The 18,609-nt window shown below is 45.8% G+C and overlaps 1 protein-coding gene across 1 annotated transcript in view; it reads right to left on the bottom strand.

The window, feature by feature from the left end:
• The window catches only part of adgrv1 (adhesion G protein-coupled receptor V1), a 196,204-nt gene that overhangs the window by 93,156 nt on the left and 84,439 nt on the right, over positions 1-18,609 (bottom strand). Inside the window, exons 64-80 of the mRNA XM_042330702.1 lie at positions 18,310-18,545; positions 17,693-17,841; positions 14,939-15,137; positions 12,357-12,576; positions 9,030-9,269; positions 8,737-8,886; positions 8,025-8,513; positions 7,539-7,682; positions 6,083-6,254; positions 5,650-5,791; positions 4,634-5,481; positions 4,175-4,295; positions 3,747-3,918; positions 2,970-3,212; positions 1,631-2,038; positions 836-1,020; positions 399-651 (exon numbers count right to left, since the gene is read on the bottom strand). Of these exons, the coding sequence (XP_042186636.1) occupies positions 399-651; positions 836-1,020; positions 1,631-2,038; positions 2,970-3,212; positions 3,747-3,918; positions 4,175-4,295; positions 4,634-5,481; positions 5,650-5,791; positions 6,083-6,254; positions 7,539-7,682; positions 8,025-8,513; positions 8,737-8,886; positions 9,030-9,269; positions 12,357-12,576; positions 14,939-15,137; positions 17,693-17,841; positions 18,310-18,545 (4,371 nt within the window). The remainder of the gene's footprint in view (positions 1-398; positions 652-835; positions 1,021-1,630; positions 2,039-2,969; positions 3,213-3,746; positions 3,919-4,174; positions 4,296-4,633; positions 5,482-5,649; positions 5,792-6,082; positions 6,255-7,538; positions 7,683-8,024; positions 8,514-8,736; positions 8,887-9,029; positions 9,270-12,356; positions 12,577-14,938; positions 15,138-17,692; positions 17,842-18,309; positions 18,546-18,609) is intronic.

Genomic DNA, 18,609 nt, shown 5'->3' with positions numbered 1-18,609 from the left:
CTGACCAACACAAAAGTTACATTCGGACAAAAACATCCTGACCTGTAATAGTACTCTCCTATAACTTGATAATCATTTACTTACCTTCATTTGACCAGATTAAGCCTATTGGTTAAGCCCATATTCCAGTAGCCGAAAGGTCACTGGTTCGACTCCTACAGCCCACCAGTTGAACAATCTGTCGATGTGCCATTTAGCAATGCTCTTAACCCTAATTGCTCCTGTAAGTCACTCCGGATAAGAGTGTCTGGTGTATAAAACAAAACTCACTCTTTTACAACAATGACTTTGGGGAAAAATTGTAAGGGGGGCATCCCATCTCCAGTATAGTTACCAATCAGTCTGGAAGTGCTAAAAGCTGCCATGATTTGGCATTGAGTGTGTGCGGGTCTGCTTGCCTTGCCGTTGAGGGCGGTGGTTTTGTCATTGGTGAGGAACCAGTGCTCCGTGCTGTACTCTGTGAGCTGCACCCAGCGGCAGGCTGAGGGGGAGAGGGTGCCCGCGGGCAGGGCTGGCACCTCCAGGAGGAACTCTGGCAACTGGAATGAGTCTGAGTTCTTGCCTGTGAACATGTGCCCGTTGATCTGGGTAGGGTACCAGTGGTAGGCAGAGATGGATATATAGGCGCAAGTGTCCAGTATGGTCCTCCCCCTTTGAAAATACCAACAAATCACACTCTTATTCTACTCATATAGTCTTTGTAACAGTGGGAAATAAGAGATCTACTATATGAGACCATAGTCGACCTTAGACAATAGTGTCCGCATTAGCAGAAATAATAGACTGCACTGCTCTGCTTGAGTTAATCACAATCCCCCCCATGGGCAGGACTGACCTTTGACCCTGTGCTCCACACTGGGACTGTGTGAGGAGGGAGAAGGCGAAGCGCTCAGCCACCTCTGCCAGCTGACTCAGGCCCTGCGTGTCGACACGGCTGGGGTTTGCCATGGCACACAGGAGGTCATAGGTCAAACCACGGCTGCTGTCAGCAAGAGGGGTCCGCTCTGCCTCCTTCAGCACCTTGGCGAGCAGAGAGAGAGAGAGAGAGTGGAGGTGTTTATGACTAAGATACATATAGCCAGTAACCTAAGAGCCCCCTATTAAATCACACACACACACACACACACACACACACACACACACACACACACACACACACACACACACACACACTACCTGTGGGTTATGAGTGACAAGTGGAACCCTTTTGGAACCTTTTTTTCTAAGATTGTGTTGCTTTATTTCTAGTACGGCGGTGACAGTTATTCCCTGTGCCCTCAGCCCCCCGCTCTGCTCTCACACACTACAGAGCAGGCTTGACTTGGCTAGAGGCTGATTGGTTCAGATGAAGTGACAGTGTAACAGCGAGGTGCTGCTAGAGTCAGACAGTCAGTGACAACAGAGACCTTTTCAAAAGGAAATTCTTCTGCAGATCTGTCACTAGTTTGTATGGGAAAAGGCTGCCCTTTGGCAAAAGCAGACAAACTCAGATGCGACACACACTAAGCACACACAAAAACAAAAACCCGCACAAACAGATCACTTTTAATAATGAACAAAGCAAGTTTGAAAAAAAGTCTCCCTCTGTTCTCTGTCTAGCCTTTGTTTTCCCCTCTCCCTCCTCTCTCACCTTCCCCATTGCGACCAGCACGGCGGTCAGTTGTTCTGGTGTGAGCTGGGCTGTGGCCTTGTTGAGCAGGGCCTGGAGCACCCTATCCAGTATGGCGCTGTCCAGAGGCTGCTGGAGCTGGTCCAACAGGGCCCAAACCAGCTGGGCCTCTGTGTCCGATACCAGGGTCACGTTGGCCAGCCCATACTCAGGGTGCACCCTGGCCCCTCCGCTGGCTCCATACAGCTCCACGCGGAAGCGCTTGGGCGGGGGGTTGGATGAGGCCTGGTCTGGGGTGAGGGTGATGTCCAGCCCAGTGCTCCTCTGGCCCAGGTCAAAGGTCAGCTGGCCCTCTTCTTTTAGGAAGTCCATCCCGGCCACGGCGGGCCAGACCAGGGTAGGGCCTACTGCCTCAGCCCGAGGGAGTTCCTATAGGACGACAACGAGAAGTGTGAGGTCATAGTAGGATGGAAAGATTGAGGGAGGTGGGAAAGGTGGAAAATAGAGAGAGAGAGAGAGAGAGAGAGAGAGAGAGACGGATGGATGGATGGGGAGATACAGTAGGTGTTGCAACAGAGCTTTAGGCATGTACAAATATATGAGGAGAAGAGGAGGTTGAAGACCTGTAGCGAAATAGAAGGAAAAAGGGATGGATTGATGAACAGATGAATTTGGACTCTGTGACATAAATATGTATCCAACTGATGTTTCCAGAACATCATTTCGGTCTGAAAGATGAAAGGAGATAACCTTGTCATATGTAACATGGAGGTGGAGTGCTAGTAAGTGCACTCGACAATCTCCCTTTTGATCCGCAATATCAAAGGCTGGGATTACAAGTGAATGTCGGTCCCCAGCTAGGCAGTGGATCAAACACACAGAGCTCATCCCCACCCCTGGGAGAGAGGCAGGATGGGAGGAGAGGGAAGACACACACACACACACACCGTTAGACCTTGAAGGTCACAAAATTAGGTCAGCTTAATTAGGTCAGGGTGAGGAATGGAAATCTGATTTGGTGAGTTAGACAACACAACAACTTGAATAAGATGGGACATTTTCGACCTGAAGGATGTGAGCGGTTACAGAGGGAGACAGTGTGATGTGTGGTAGTGTGGTAGTGTGGTAGTGTGTGGTAGTGTGGGAATGTATGGTAATATAAAAAGTATTATTTTATGTGAACGTGTGGAAATGTGAAAAATATTATTACAAAAAAACATGTGTGTGAGTATTCCATGTGTGTGTGTCTGGTGTGTGAGTGTGCTTGTTTGTGTGTGCACTGTGAAAATGTCTCCTGTGCATGTGTGTGAGTTGTGTGTGAGTGTGTAGTATGTACTGTGCATGTGTGTATATTTCTCACCAGCATGCGGTAGTGTACGGTGATGGTGGAGGCTGTGCTGGCCTCTCTGTACACCTGCAGACTGAGGCGGGTGGTCTTGAGGTGTGCTACGGGCAGTCTGGAACCCACCGCAAAGTAGACCAGTCCCCGGGGGTCATCGCTCTCCAGCATGGTGACATTGGCAAAGCGGGCACTCTCGTTGATAGCAGCGCCAACACCCACCTGGTAGATCTCAACCAGGAACCAGGCCTGGTACTCAGGTTCCTATGGCAACACACATTCATATGAGGTTGAGGAAAGGCTATCTGGTTGAAGATTGAAATACATAAAAGGGGAAAAGGATGAGAAATAGAAAGAGGGAACATTAACATGGGATGATGTGCCCCAGCCATAATACTACAGTACAGTACCAGCAATGTTTATTAAAAAATTGTTATAGAATTGAACCCTATGCCACATACTGGTGGACGGGTCCTGCAGCCTCCAGTAGTGAGTCTGGGACTAATTCCTCTCATTCCCAGGTCTGAGGGCTGTGTCATATACCAGCATTGTAGGGGGAGGGGAGGAAGGGGTAGGGGATTAGGAAGCACAGCAGACAGACTGCGCTCGATAGGAAGAGGCGTGTGGAGGTCTGCCCTAAAATATCCTTTATATGCTACTTTATATGGACATCCTGCATGCTCCTTCAGTGGTCAGTGGTCCAAATGGAGAGGAGTTGCTGAGAGTTTCAGAGTACTGTGAGACACATCTGTTCTGGTCCCCCTTGACCTCTAACCTCTAGTATGACCTGGGAATCACCTGGTCTTGTCGGACCTCCATGCTGAGGACACAGAGGACCTGTCCTCTCCTGCACAGCACGGTGCCTGAGGTCTGCAGCAGCTCCCGGGTCAGGTTGACACCATTGTTGACCAGGGACAGTTCCGCCCTGTTGAATGTGGCCCGCCACATCACCTCAACGTCCTCAAAGGCCCTGCACGAGGGAGGCAGAAAAACAAGAAAAAAGAAAAAAAAACATAAAAAAATATACATATTTTTCCGGAGGCAGATGGGTCTCACATCAAACACACAGTGCCCCACAGTGGCTGGAGGTGATCATTGTAGCTTGCTTGTATCACACTACTTTTGATGACAATTTTACCACCACTGTTACTGCTGCTACTCTTTGGTTTGCTGACAGTCATATGGGCAGAGGAATGTTGCCGAGGATAAAACACTGCGAAACACACCGGTTCTGTTGTCTCTGTAGGTAGAGTAGGGCCGTTCTGTTCACTTCTGAGTCCTCATCCAGAACCTGACCCAGCAGAGAACTCACACTGAAACCCACTATCCCATTATGGAAATCACTCCCTGAGAGAGAGGGAGAGAGGGAGGGGATGGAAGGAGAGAGAGACAGAGTTAAGTGACTAATTCAAGCTTCCAATTCTCTTGTGACCGTCCCTTTGATTATATCATCAATTATATTCTAATGAACAGTGGAACAGATTTCACATCACTGGAATGATGTCAGATGTCTGTGCCCTGGGACCTAATTTAGGAATTGTATTGGAAAACAATGACCTATAGAGATTCAATTGTATTAGACAAACTAGAGCATGACATTAGCTTGAATTGACTGACCAATGGATAGACTAAAGGAGCATGTGACAGGGGAGCCTGAGGCCGATATGGGCGTTTCAGTGTTTTACCTAGGATTATAATTTTGGCAAAGGAGCTGAAGCCCTGCTTGTCGGGTCCATCTGCGATCTGTGCCCCTCCCTCTGGCTCGCTGAGGTAGATGAAGAACACTTCCTGTCCCTCGGGCTCCGAGTCATCTAGGATGAGTAGGCTGACCTCGGCCTCGCTTTGCCCCTCCTGCAGTGACACCAGGGCGGACTCCAGCCTGAAGTCCTGCCCCTCCAGTGCCAGGGTCCTGTTGGGTTCCAGAGCAATGGGGAGAGGGGCACCTCCGACACTCCCGCCCCCATAAGCCTGGACCCTGACCCTCACTGGCCCAGTCAGGCTCTCAGACCTGTGCACCTTGAGGAGCACTTTCCTCTCCTGCTGGCTCCCCTCCTCCCTGTCCTCTGCTGTCTGAACCAGGCCCGGCCCGATGCTCAGCACCCCCCCGCTGACATCACTGGCCAGGATGGTGACAGTGGCCACGCTGTGCTGGGGGGTGAGACGGGGCCTGGAGTCGCCTGAGTGGGGGTCACCACCACGGCTCAGTACCTGAACGTCTGTCAGGTTGACATAAAAGATCTCATCGGGCTCCGAGAGCACATCGTCCAGTACAGACAGACGGATCGAGGCGGAGGTCTGGCGAGGCGAGTCGAAGAACAGCTCTCCGTCCTGCACGGCAGTGAAGTCCTGTCCCGCCAGGGCGCTGCCCGACGCCGTCTCATAGGATAGGCGGGTATGGTTGCTACGGAAACCGTAGAGCCGCTGGACATAGAGAGTGATGGTCTGCACGTCCTCCTCGATGACCAGCTGGCGGGAGTCCGGGGCGAACTGGTACAGCCCTAGTGGCTCGACCTCTGCCACCGTGAACCCTGACCTGGAGAGGGAAACAGAGATTAACATCACACCATAGCTGTTATATCATTCTAACAGCACTATTACATACAGCATGCAATCTTCAGCCAGAAGGCTGTCCCGTTCCAACCGTTGTGTCTACAGTATATAGGAGTGTTATAAGCCTGGCAGGTGAGTCTAGCTACTGTACCTGAGTCTGGCTACTCCAGGAGCAGGTGAGCTGGAGCCGGCTGCAGTGAGGTGGAGCGCGTAGGCCGCTGGCTCAGACACATCAGGGATCGCCTGGAGGGACACAGCCTTGCTCCTCTCTCCATGGGCCAGGGTCACCGAGCCTGAGGAATACGACAAACACACTCAGACAACACCCTACATCAACAGTTTGGTCATTTTGTAGGGTGTTTATTGGTGGTGGTGTTTGGGGCAAAAAAAGAGATGTAAATGAGACTGGAAGAGGTGGAATGTGTCTGGTGGGTTTACACTTATCAGCCTATTCAAATGTCCCTCCTGTGTTTAGAGAGAGAGGAAATGAACAGACAGGGAGAGACTTCCACATCTCAGATAGACATGTCACCAAACCTCTTCTCAAGCTCACAGCGGTGAGTTTCCCATCTGAGGGCCTTTACCTGAGCTGGGGGTGATAACTCCAGGCTTGAACCCAACTGGAGCCTGTCCAGGGGGGTACCCTGCGCGCCAATCCACCCTCACCCCCCCAAACAGCCCCGTCCGGGACACCAGCGCCTCACACGCACCCATCTCCACACTGGAGACCTGCAGTGCCAACGAGGCAAAGCCCACCTACACACACACACACACACACACACACACACAGAGGAGAAGGAATAGGGGATGATTTCATAAGTGTTACATTAAAGCCCGGGACAGATCTAATAGACAACATATTGAGATGAGACAAAGCAAAACTAGACCGTTTTTAGAAGTATGTGCTACAGAACAGCTGACTAAAAATGTGGCATTCAGACTGAAAAAAAACTAGACGAATGGTCGAGACCGTTTCCACTGTAACTCTCTACAATGACGTGATGAAACCTTGAAACAAAGTAGGCGTTGGGATTGTCCACAGCCCTGTGTACCGCTGTAATGCTCGGATAGTACTGTCGGGTAGTAGAAGAGATAGTAGTGGTAGCTAGCTAGGTCAATAGACTAAGCCTACGTCGCGGTCACCACCAAGCTGGTCAACTGACTGAGAAGAGATGTATGCTACATGAGTCTGCCATAAGTCCTGACAGGAAGAGGTTGGGTGTTCAGAGGGAGGGGCTACCAACCCCAGACCAGTAATTCAGTTAGATACAGAGCATCCTCCTCATCTTGGGTCAACGTAATGTGATTTCTTTCCTTCTAAATGCGTTTGAGCCGATCAGTTGTGTTGTGACAAGGTAGGGGTGGTATACAAAAGATGGTCTTTTACCAAATAGGGCTAAGTCCATATTATGGCAAGAACAGCTCAAATAAGCAAAGAGAAATGACAGACCATCATTACTTTAAGACATGAAGGTCAGTCAATCTGGAAAATGTCACAAACTTTGAAAGTTTCTTCTTCAGTCACAAAAACCATCAAGCGCTATGATGAAACTGCCTTGACTGAGGACCGCCACAGGAAAGGAAGACCCAGAGTTACCTCTGCTGCAGAGGATGAGTTCATTAGCTTTACCAGCCACAGAAATTGCAGCCCAAATAAATGCTTCACAGAGTTCAAGTAACAGACACATTTCAACATCAACTGTTCAGAGGAGACTGCGTGAATCAGGCCTTCATGGTCGAATTGCTGCAAAGAAACCACGACTAAAGGACACCAATTTGAAAAAGAGACTTGCTTGGTCAACGTAATGTGAGACAGGAGGTATAAACATGGGTCGAACTAAGGCCCAACACATACAGTACATACTGTACACCTTTGCTTCCCCATTGGGACAATAAATAAAGTTATAGCTCCGGGGAGAAGTTTCCCCTGAGCTGAGATCCCCAAATCCTATCCTACATTAGTGGGTCAAATGCAAAACTGTCCCAAGATCAGCGTCTAGGTACAACTTCACCCTACTCAATAAAGTTATTGACTCATACCTCAGTGCTGGCTGCTTCCTCTGGGACGGTCACTATGGCGACCTTGGCCTCCAGTAGGAGGCGGGGTGGGGAGCTGGGGAGAGGTCCCAGAAGGCTCACGTCTGTTAGCTCCACAGTGAAGTTCACACCCACTGAGAGAAAGACCTACAAGACAGAGAGAGAGCGAGAGACAGAGAGACAGAGATTCAGTCTGGTAAGCATGACTACAGAGGCAGGGTCAGCGACAGGGCATTGTAGCCAAAAGGGTAGTTTGATCTACTGGAGATAGGTTTGATCTTATTAGGTCATTTGTGATGTTCATCATTACAAATTATGCAAAAACAGGAAAACTATATAGATTCAAAGTTATCTACATGCATTGCCAGGAACTATACAAATTCAGTTGCGGGACGAATGCATGGTCCCCCATTGACGGTTATAAATCATAGAAATACATTGGGGACCCTGGTCTTGAGTATACTATCTCTGGCCCCAATGGTCCCTTACCTGACTATTAATTGGCACGTGAACAGAGGCTGAGTCCTCCCCATCCTTGACCAGGGCTCTCCCCACAGCCGCCTCTCCCAGCAGCTCCTGTCCATCCAGCCCAGGCCCAGTACTGATCCGGTAGCCCACACTGGCGTTGCCGAAGGCTCCAGCCTGCCGTGTCACCTTCAGGGTCAGGAGTCTCCCCAGCCCAGCCCCCATCCCTGCCACCACCACTGCCTGCTGCTCCACCTCCAGCCCAAACAAGCCGTGCGGCTCGTCGTTGGCCCGAACTCTGAGTCGGGTGCTACTGCGGTTGATGTCCAGGGTGGCGCCGCCCTCTACGGTGCTCAACCTGAGCGTGTAGAGCTCCTCCAGCTCGGGCACGGCGTCGGGTAGCAGGGAGAGGACCACCTCTGCCCCCCTCTGACCCTCCAGGATGACTACAGAGCCGCTGAGGCCCGAGAAATCCCCCGATGTGTCAGAGTCACTCAGGATCTGCCAGTGCACCTGAAAGACACACACACACACATCTATAACGTACATGTGAATTGGCTGTACGTTATAGGACCTACAGCGTAATGACAGTGTGAGTCTATTATAAACTTCATGCATTATCAATAAATTCTCTGAGTACATCTGAAACAAAGGGACACACTTAAAGCCTGAGCATTGCCTATAAAGCCTATTGCTGTCTGTAACTGTACGATGTCATCCCCCGAGGTGGTCTTACCGTGATGTTGCCCATGACGCCCTCTCTGCGTGTGATGAGGAAGGAGATGTTGAGTGGCCCCTCTCTGTCTGTGGGCTCACTGTACACACGCTCTCTAAGGTCCTCCTCCGTGAACTGCACTATGCCATTAGGGTCACCAAACTTCTCAATCTGAGACACACACACACACACAAACACACACACCATCACCATGACTAAGAGACTCTTAAATATCAATAGGATGCAACAATGGTTTAAATACAACTGGAGTGCATATTAAAATTGAGATGTCACTCGTTGGGAGGGTGACATACCTTGAGCGTGACAGAGCCCGCTTGGGGGTCAATGTCCAGGTCTCCTGAGAGGAGCTCAAGCATGACTACAAAGGTCTCCGCCACCTCCACCTCCCCATGGGGGAGAATACTCAGATCGATGATGCGTAATCCCCCCTCCCCATCTCTGAAATGAAACGATCCGTTCACAGGTTCACCAATGTCTGTGTTTACGGGTGGTAAGACCTCTTTGGTGTTGGGACCCAGCATGCTCCATGTTATCTGAGGAAATGACATTCATTATTCAGATGGGCTGGTATGCATCACATTCATGCTTATGAAGACATTTAGATGAAGACGAATACATTAACATTACTTACCAAATATTTTATCAACAAATCGATTCCTTGTCAAAAACACATTATCCATGATATTGACTTATTCCACATTTTGTGTTACAGTCTGATTTCAAAATGGATGAAATTGATTTTTTTCTCATCCATTTACACACAATAGCCCAAAATGTCAAAGTGAAAACATGTTTTTAGAAATGATTGCACATTTATTGAACATGAAATATAGAAAGAACTAATTAACATACAGTACCAGTTAAACGTTTGGACACACCTACTCATTCCAGCGTGTTTATGTGAAGATAACAAAACTATGAAATGACACATATGGAATCATGTAGTAACAAAAATATTTTACATTTGAGATGCTTCAAAAGTAGCCACCCTTTGCAATGATGACAGATTTGCATACTTTTGGCATTCTCTTAACCAGCTTCATGAGGTAGTCACCTGGAATGCATTTCAATTAACAGGTGTGCCTTGTTAAAAGTTCATTTGTGGAATTTCTTTCCTTCTAAATGCGTTTGAGCCGATCAGTTGTGTTGTGACAAGGTAGGGGTGGTATACAAAAGATGGTCTTTTACCAAATAGGGCTAAGTCCATATTATGGCAAGACCAGCTCAAATAAGCAAAGAGAAATGACAGACCATCATTACTTTAAGACATGAAGGTCAGTCAATCTGGAAAATGTCACAAACTTTGAAAGTTTCTTCTTCAGTCGCAAAAACCATCAAGCGCTATGATGAAACTGCCTTGACTGAGGACCGCCACAGGAAAGGAAGACCCAGAGTTACCTCTGCTGCAGAGGATGAGTTCATTAGCTTTACCAGCCACAGAAATTGCAGCCCAAATAAATGCTTCACAGAGTTCAAGTAACAGACACATTTCAACATCAACTGTTCAGAGGAGACTGCGTGAATCAGGCCTTCATGGTCGAATTGCTGCAAAGAAACCACGACTAAAGGACACCAATTTGAAAAAGAGACTTGCTTGGGGCAAGAAACACAAACATTAGACCGGTGGAAATTAAATTAGATTTTTGGTTCTAACCGCTGTGTCTTTGTGAGACCCAGTGTAGGTGAACGGATGATCTCTGCATGTGTGGTTCCCACCATGAAGCATGGAGGAGGTGTGATGGTGCTTTGCTGGTGACACTGTCTGTGATTTATTTAGAATTCAAGGCACACTTAACCAGCATGGCTACCATAGCATTCTGCGTCAATATGCCATCCCATCTGGTTTGCACTTAGTGGGACTATCATTTGTTTTTCATGAGGACAATGACCCAACACACCTCCAGACTGTGTAAGGGCTATTTGACCAAGAAGCAGATTGATGGAGTGCTGCATCCGATGACCTGGCCTCCACAATCACCCAACCTCAACCCAATTGAGATGGGTTTGGGATGAGTTGGACTGCAGAGTGAAGGAAAAGCAGACAAAACATGCTCAGTCTATGTGGGAACTCATTCAAGGCTGTTGGAAAAACATCCCAGGTGAAGCTGGTTGAGAGAATGCCAAGAGTGTGCAAAGCTGTCATCAAGGCAAAGGGTGACTACTATATATTTGGATTTGTTTAACACATTTTTGGCTACTACATGATTCCATATGTGTTATTTCATAGTTGTCTTTACTATTATTCTACAATATAGAAAATAGTACAAATAAAGAAAACCCTTGAATGAGTAGGTATGTCTAAACTTTTGACTGGTACTGTAAGTTTTCACACCCTTGAGTCCATACTTTGTAGAAGGTACCTTTGGCAGTGATTACAGTTGTGAGTCTTTCTGCGTAAGTCTCAAGAGCTTTCCAATCCTGGATTGTGCAACATTTGCCCATTATTCTTTTCAAAATGCTTCAAGTTCTGTCTAATTGGTTGTTGATCATTGCTAGACTACCATTTTCAGGTCTTGCCATACATTTTTAAATAGATTTAAGTTAAAACTGTAACTCGGCCACTCAGGAACATTCACTGTCTTCCTGGTAAGCAACTCCAGTGAAGATTATTGCCCTGCTGAAAGGAGAATTAATCTCCCAGTGTCTGGTGGAAAGCAGACTGGAACAGGTTTTCTTCTAGGTTTTTGCCTGTGCTTAGCTCCATTCCGTTTATTTTTTATCCTGAAAAACTCCACACCCCTCAACGATTACAAGCATACCCATAACATGGTGCAGCCACCACTATGCTTGAAAATATGCATAGTGGTACTCAGTAATGTGTTGTATTGGATTTGCCCCAAACATAACACTTATAGGACAAAAAGTGAATTGCTTTGCCACATTTATTGCAGTATTGAGTTGCACCCTGTGTGCAATAATAGTGTTTAACAGGATTTGTTTTTATGACTACCTCATCTCTGTACCCCACACATACAATTATTAGTGTGAGTGAAAAGAAAGCCTGTAGTGCCTGGTTGCAAACAGGTTGCATTTAAAAAATATATTTGCATTCTGTACAGGCTTTCTTTTCACAAATCAAGTGGTGTGAAAACTTTCCGAAGGCACTGTAGGCTAATAACATTACAGTGTCATTATGTTAAGCAACATAGAATGAGTGTTGGACATCTATCTGGCAGAGAAACGATGATGGTGAACATGCTCTTGTACTACGAGGTCAGAGAGACCAAAACACGGCGGTTATACACTAGTTTCCCGAACACAGATTCAGGCTCGTCCTGAACCAAAAATAACTTTCACTGGAGATTCTCCATTGAGCATCATTTTTAGTCTGTGTCCGGGAAACTGGGAGCACATTTTTTTGTCTGTGTCCGAAAGTTGCTAAGATGTCTATAGGCCTAGCAAGTACAGGCGGCTGTTAGCACCTTAATTGGGGCAGACAGGCTCATAATAATGGCTGGAATACTGGCTGTAATGTAATGAAATTGACACATTGAACACATGGCTTCCTTATATTCAATACCATTCCATTCACACCATTCTAGCCATTATTATGAGCCTCCTGTGGAAACAAGAGGAGAGAGAAAGCAGACAGAAGAGGTGGATGGTCCCAGTAGGCTTACCGTAGTGTTGCCCACTAGCCAGCCCACCCTCTCCAAGATCAGGCTGAGTCTCAGGGTGCTGTCGGGGTTCACCAGGGTGATCACGCTCTCGTTCAGGAAACGGACCACGCCGTTGGGTGAGTCGCTCTTGGCGATGGTAACACTGGCGACCAAATGAGTCCCCAGTATGGCTCCGCCCGTGGCGCTGGACAGCTGGATCTCAAACGTCTCGGCATACTCCCTGGAAGAAGAGTTCCAACATGCTCATTACTGGTCTCTCTATGTTCACATACATTTCTTTATAGAAACTCTTAAGGCCGGTTCAGATACAACATCAGACACAAAAGGAGAGATGAGATGAGTCAAAACTAGAGAGTTTTGGAATTTTGTGTTGTAGAACAGCTGACTAAAGACAGGGCATTCAGATCAAAAAGGTGACACTGTAAAAAATGCCTCAATAAGCAAGTTTCCATCCACACTATTTATGCTAGTAAAGTCCTACCGTATAAAAAAAATCATCACGACAGCTGTGATGGAAACAGGAAGTTTCTGTACAATTGTATGAATGCAAACAAATGATTTGTTCGCTTGACATGGTGGGATCTTTTTGTGTCGGTAAAATGTATTCTGCGAGAAATGGCGGTGGAAACGTCTTTATGCGCAAGTATTTATATAATAACCATCATATCGAAGTACACTTGGAGTCATGCGATGACATGTTGCGTTCTCCTCCCACTTCAACTAGGGAAAGCATGAGGTTTATTAGGCTACAGATGAAATAAGTTATGGTGAACTTTACAGGGTGGTGAAAGTGCACGTTGATCTTGATGCTCCTTTCCAATAAATATCGTTGGTCTTTTTCTGGTGACATGATGATCGATGCTTGACTACCATTTGACAAATAAACATTCTCTCGCTCTTATCCATAATAAAAACGAAAAAGGACATTTTGTGAGCACTACGTCATCACGCACTGATTTTTATCCTCAACAAATCTGTTTGGTGGAAACACTTCACTGTTGGCAAAATGTACTTATTATCATAAAGCAGATTTTAGAATATTTGCACAAAAATCTGTCTCCAATTCGATGGAAACATTGACGTGATTAAACTTTTTGTACTAAGGTCTTGGATCCAACAAGTCTCATGAAACTGGTTGTGAGAATGCCAAGAGTGTGTAAAGACAAAGGGTGGCTACTTTGAAGAATCTCAAATATTAAATATATTTTAATTTGTTTAACACTTTTTTGGTTACTACATGATTACATATGTGTTATTTCATAGTTTTGCTATCTTAATGATTATTCGACAATGTAGAAAACAGTAGAAATAAAGAAAAACACTCCAATTTGCATACCACCCCAACAGATCCACAGATTATGCAATCTCTATTGCAGTCCACACTGCCCTTTCCCACCTGGACAAAAGGAACACCTATGTGAGAATGCTAGGTGGTAGGGGTAGGTAACAACACATCTCAATTACCTCGACTAACCTGTGCCCACGCACATTGACTCTGTACTGGTATCTTATAGACAGGTGAAGTCGATCTTTGTCCCCATGTGCAGTTGCAAACCGTAGTCTGGCATTTTTATGGCGGTTTTGGAGCAGTGGCTTCTTCCTTGCTGAGCAGCATTTCAGGTTATGTCGATATAGGACTCGTTTTACTGTGGCTATAGATACTTTTGTACCTGTTTCCTCCAGCATCTTCACAAGGTCCTTTGCTGTTGTTCTGGGATTGATTTTCGCACCAAAGTACGTTAATCTCAAGGAAACAAAACAGGTTTCCTTCCTGAGCGGTATGATGGCTGCGTGGTCTCATGGTGCTTGCTTACTATTGTTTGTACAGATGAACGTGGTACCTTCAGACATTAGGAAATTGCTCCCGAGGATGAACCAGACTTGTGGAGGTCTACAATTTATTTTCTGAGGTCTTGGCTGATTTCTTCTGATTTTCCCATGATGTCAAGCAAAGAGGCACTGAGTTTGAAGGTAGGCCTTGAAATACATCCACAGGTACACCTCCAATTGACTCAAATGATGTCAATTAGCCTATCAGAAGCTTCTGATGCCATGACATCATTTTCTGGAATTTTCCAAGCTGTTTAGAGGCACAGTCAACTTTGTGTATTAAACGTCTGACCCACTGGAATTGTGATACAATGAAATAAGTGAAATAATCTGTCTGTAAACAATTGTTGGAAAAATTACTTGTGTCATGCACAAAGTAGATGTCCTAACCGACTTGCCAAAACTATAGTTTGTTATCAAGAAATTTGTGGAGTGGTTGAAAAATGAGTTTTAATGACTCCAACCTAAGTGTATGTAAACTTCAACTGTATATAGCCTCGCTACAGTTATTTTACTACTGCTCTTTAATTATTTGTTATTATTATTTTATTAAAACGTAGACTTATTTTTCTTAAAACTGCATTGTTGGTTAGGGGCTTGTAAGTAAGCATTTCACTGTAAGGTCTACCTGTTTGTTTTCGGCGCATGTGACAAATAACATTTGATTTGAATGAGTAGATATGTCCAAACTTTTGACTGGTACTGCAGTGTAGCAGGCCTGCGTGATCAGACAGACAGACAGACTGACTCACCTGTCCTGGTCATCTATGATGGTCACGTTGATGTGACTGGTGTTGTGGCCGTGGAGGAAGGTGAGCGAGCCATTGGCCAGGCCGAAGTCCAGGCCTGGGCTGGCCGTCAGGCCCCTGGATATGTACTCTGCTGTGACCAGGCCGTAGGAACCCACCCTCCTCACCACCGGGATAGACACACTGCCCACATCCTCCTCCACTGGAAATAACAGAAAGGAGAGAAGAGAAATGGCACCAATGAGGCTCTGGTAAAAAGTAGTGCACTATATATGACAGTGTTTCTCAATCCTGGTAACACACCTGATTCAAATCAAAGGCTTAATGATGAGTTGAGTATTTGAATAAAGTGTGTTAGTGCTAGAGGTGGAAGAAGTGCACATATGTTTAGGCAAATGACTAGTTAGCAGAGTAGAACACTTGAAAAATGAAAAGAGACTGATGAAGACAGCTTGGCTGTCAAAACGTTCGTTATTAAATTATTGCATCTGAGCCCCTAGAGTGTGCGGCTCTCCTTTTCTATTTCAAGGGTATGGCAGGCATCATACCCTAGCTCAACACCAACAATTTAAAATAAGGTACTAAAATCATCTAATTGCTTTATGACATGTTTATAGAATGTTAAGACCCCTATTGTCTGAGACTAACGAAGCTACAGCCCCCATGGTGATAATGGCAGGAGTCAATTTAGATTAATCGCATTTCAGAGTTTTTAAACTGTGTAGAAATGCTATAGAAAATTGCTGTCATTCATCGATAGGTTTCGGCTATTACATGGTTTTCTCATTTTGCCTGTACCCGTCATGAGGTCGCTACAACCTAGCCTATGAATGAACGTTTCCAATGTAGCTGCACAGGTCAAGACAATTTTGAATAATCTAGGTGACAGACAGTGACATATTCAATACTGCCTTGCACACTCTTGCTTGCATCGAGCTGATGTAGGGTGTAATCATTAGTCCAAGAGTTGCAAATGAGAGTTTCTATTGGACAAATTCAGGTATGTTTATCCCCGTTTTGTTCCGTTTGCTTCAGTTTAAGAAACGTTTTTCAACAGAATCGGCGTAATGAATACACCCCTGATCACACACAAACACAGTTCACTTTCCTAAGCAACCATATAAAACAGCACGATCACTTTGCTCCTTGTATATAATTCCTTCTCTAACTATCTATGCACTCTCCTCCTCTCACCTTTTCCCTTCAATTGTGGACTTCAGTGAACGACACATCAGCTGTCTGTAACCAGGCGAAAAAAACATTCCAAGCCAAACCTTCATATCATGACTGCTAACCGCTATGCACAGCCTACATCGTTGTCAACTCATAGTCAACATACTGTAGCTAGAACTAACGTGTTAGTAAACCCGCCACAATCATGCATTTCAGAGTACAGTCAGAAACAGTTTAGCAGTTACACCGGCGGGCCCCACTGGCAATAAATTAATAAAACCAAAAGCTTACCTTGACTTGGAAGAGTTCCCATGTTGGATAGTCATAGCCAGCTAGCTAACAGAACCCCTCTCTGTTGGAGCCAGGTGTTTGAGTAGGCTAAACTAGCTAGCTGCATTCAGTGAAAGTTTTTTTGAAATTACAACCAAATATAGCTCTCTCTCTCTCTCTCTCTCTCTCTTGCTTCTCCTTAATTTTGGAAGAAAATAATTTGTTCAAAACTGTTCAACTATTGTCTTTCTCTCTCTTTGAGTCAACTCCTCACCACATTTTATGCACTGCAGTGCTAGCTAGCTGTAGCTTATGCTTTCAGTACTAGATTCATTCTCTGATCCTTTGATTGGGCGGACATGTCAGTTCATGCAGTTCACGTCCACAGGAAGTTGTCATAATTACTGTGTAAGTCTATGGAAGGGGGTGAGAACAAAGAGCCTCCTAGGTCTGTATTGAAGTCAATGTACCCAGAGGAGGACAGAAGCTAGCTTTCCTCCGGCTACACCATGGTGCTACCCTACAAAGTGCTGTTGAGGCTACTGTAGACCTTCATTGCAAAACAGTGTGTTGCAATCAATTATTTGGTGACATGGAATATATTTAGTATAGTTTGATCTAAAAAGGATCACTTTTGAAATGTTTCAATATTTTTATGAATTTCACTGAGGAGGATGGTCCAACCCTTCCTCCTCTGTGGAACCTCCACTGGTAAATATGAAGAAAACAAAATAATTATGAGCCTATAGCCAAGAAGAAAGCTTTGAGCTTTAGGGAGAAAGGCAGGATCCATGATTGGCTGAGATAATGGAGTGGAATAATAGGGAGACTACTTTCTGAAGGACAATCCATGTTGACTCATGTTTCTACATTTGAATTATTAAAGAGACGGGTGTGGCTAACGCTTAAGAGGGTGTGAACATCATTTTTTTCTCCTACTTGTCTCCAAAGTGGAATAACAAGTGTCTCAAAGAAGCATAACATAACTTTCCCATGTTTCCCCCACCTGCAGTGTAATATATACCATTTTGAAGCTCTGAGTCTGGCTTTAAAAAAATAAAATATTTGATAAAAATAAAATCTTGAACATTTGACATAAGCTCACCTTCCTGAATTCAGTCATTTAAGTCAAATGTAATACTGCATGTACTGCAGTACTCCTTACATATTGCATTCATCCAATCACCACTCTCAAAATGCCTATATTATGCATATCCATGGGATATTAACAGGATGAGATTTCTTAAAGTGATGCCTTATGTTCGTAATAGCTATGTTGAAGAGTGTCAACGTGTTAGGGGCTTAGAGACTGACCTGTGATGTTGACAGAGTCCGGGAGGAACTCCAGAATACCCTCAGCGTTGTCACTCTTCTGGATGACGATCATGATGGACGAGATGTTGCCGATGGCTGGAGGCTGGTCTCGCTGCAGGCCGTGCTCCATCACGCTGAATTCCACAGGACTGACCACAGGAGTAGCGACAGAGGTCAGAGACAACACCACCCCACCTCACACCCAGTCAAAAAAAAACAAGTGGGTTAACGCTGAATGCAGTTCGCAGTGAATAAAGTAACACTCTCTAAACTTTCCATGCATTTTTCTGCAAAAGGTAGGTAGACAGTGTTTACATGCCTTTACCCTCCGTTACACCACTGCTCACACCACTGCCACCCCAGAGACCAATACCTTCCACTCTTACAGTGAAGTTCACAGCACTGATCACAGGAGGGTGACAGAGGTCCTTAAATCATTGACCAAGGTTGAGATTCTCCTCCCACTCACACCCCAAAACCGCACACCAGCAGCTCACGGTAGAAGTTGCCCTTAGGAACAGATCTAGGATCAGCTTTCCCTCCCCAACACTTCTAATCTTAACTGGGGGGGAGAAAACAAAGAACTGACTCTAGATTAGTGTCTAGGATCCACCTACCTGTCATTGAGGAGCTCTACTGTGACGATGTTGAGGTAGAACTCCTCAGGCCCCTCTGGGAGGTCGTCGTCATGGATACTCAATGTGACACCACACGTGGTCTTGCCTGGGCTGAAAAGCAGGCGCCCCGAGGCTTCAGTGAAGTCCACTCCACTGACTGCTACACTGCTTGCTGTCTGGTAGGTCACCCACACACTCCCAAACGTGCCCATGGAACGCACCACTGTCACATTGACCTGACGGAGAAGAGAAGGGAGAGGAGGGTGGGGGGTAGGGGAAAAAGCAGGCGGCCATATCATC

This window comes from Oncorhynchus tshawytscha, linkage group LG12 (genome assembly GCF_018296145.1).
Source record: "Oncorhynchus tshawytscha isolate Ot180627B linkage group LG12, Otsh_v2.0, whole genome shotgun sequence".
NCBI classification, from domain to species: domain Eukaryota; kingdom Metazoa; phylum Chordata; class Actinopteri; order Salmoniformes; family Salmonidae; genus Oncorhynchus; species Oncorhynchus tshawytscha.
This window is presented reverse-complemented; position numbering and strand designations above follow the sequence as displayed.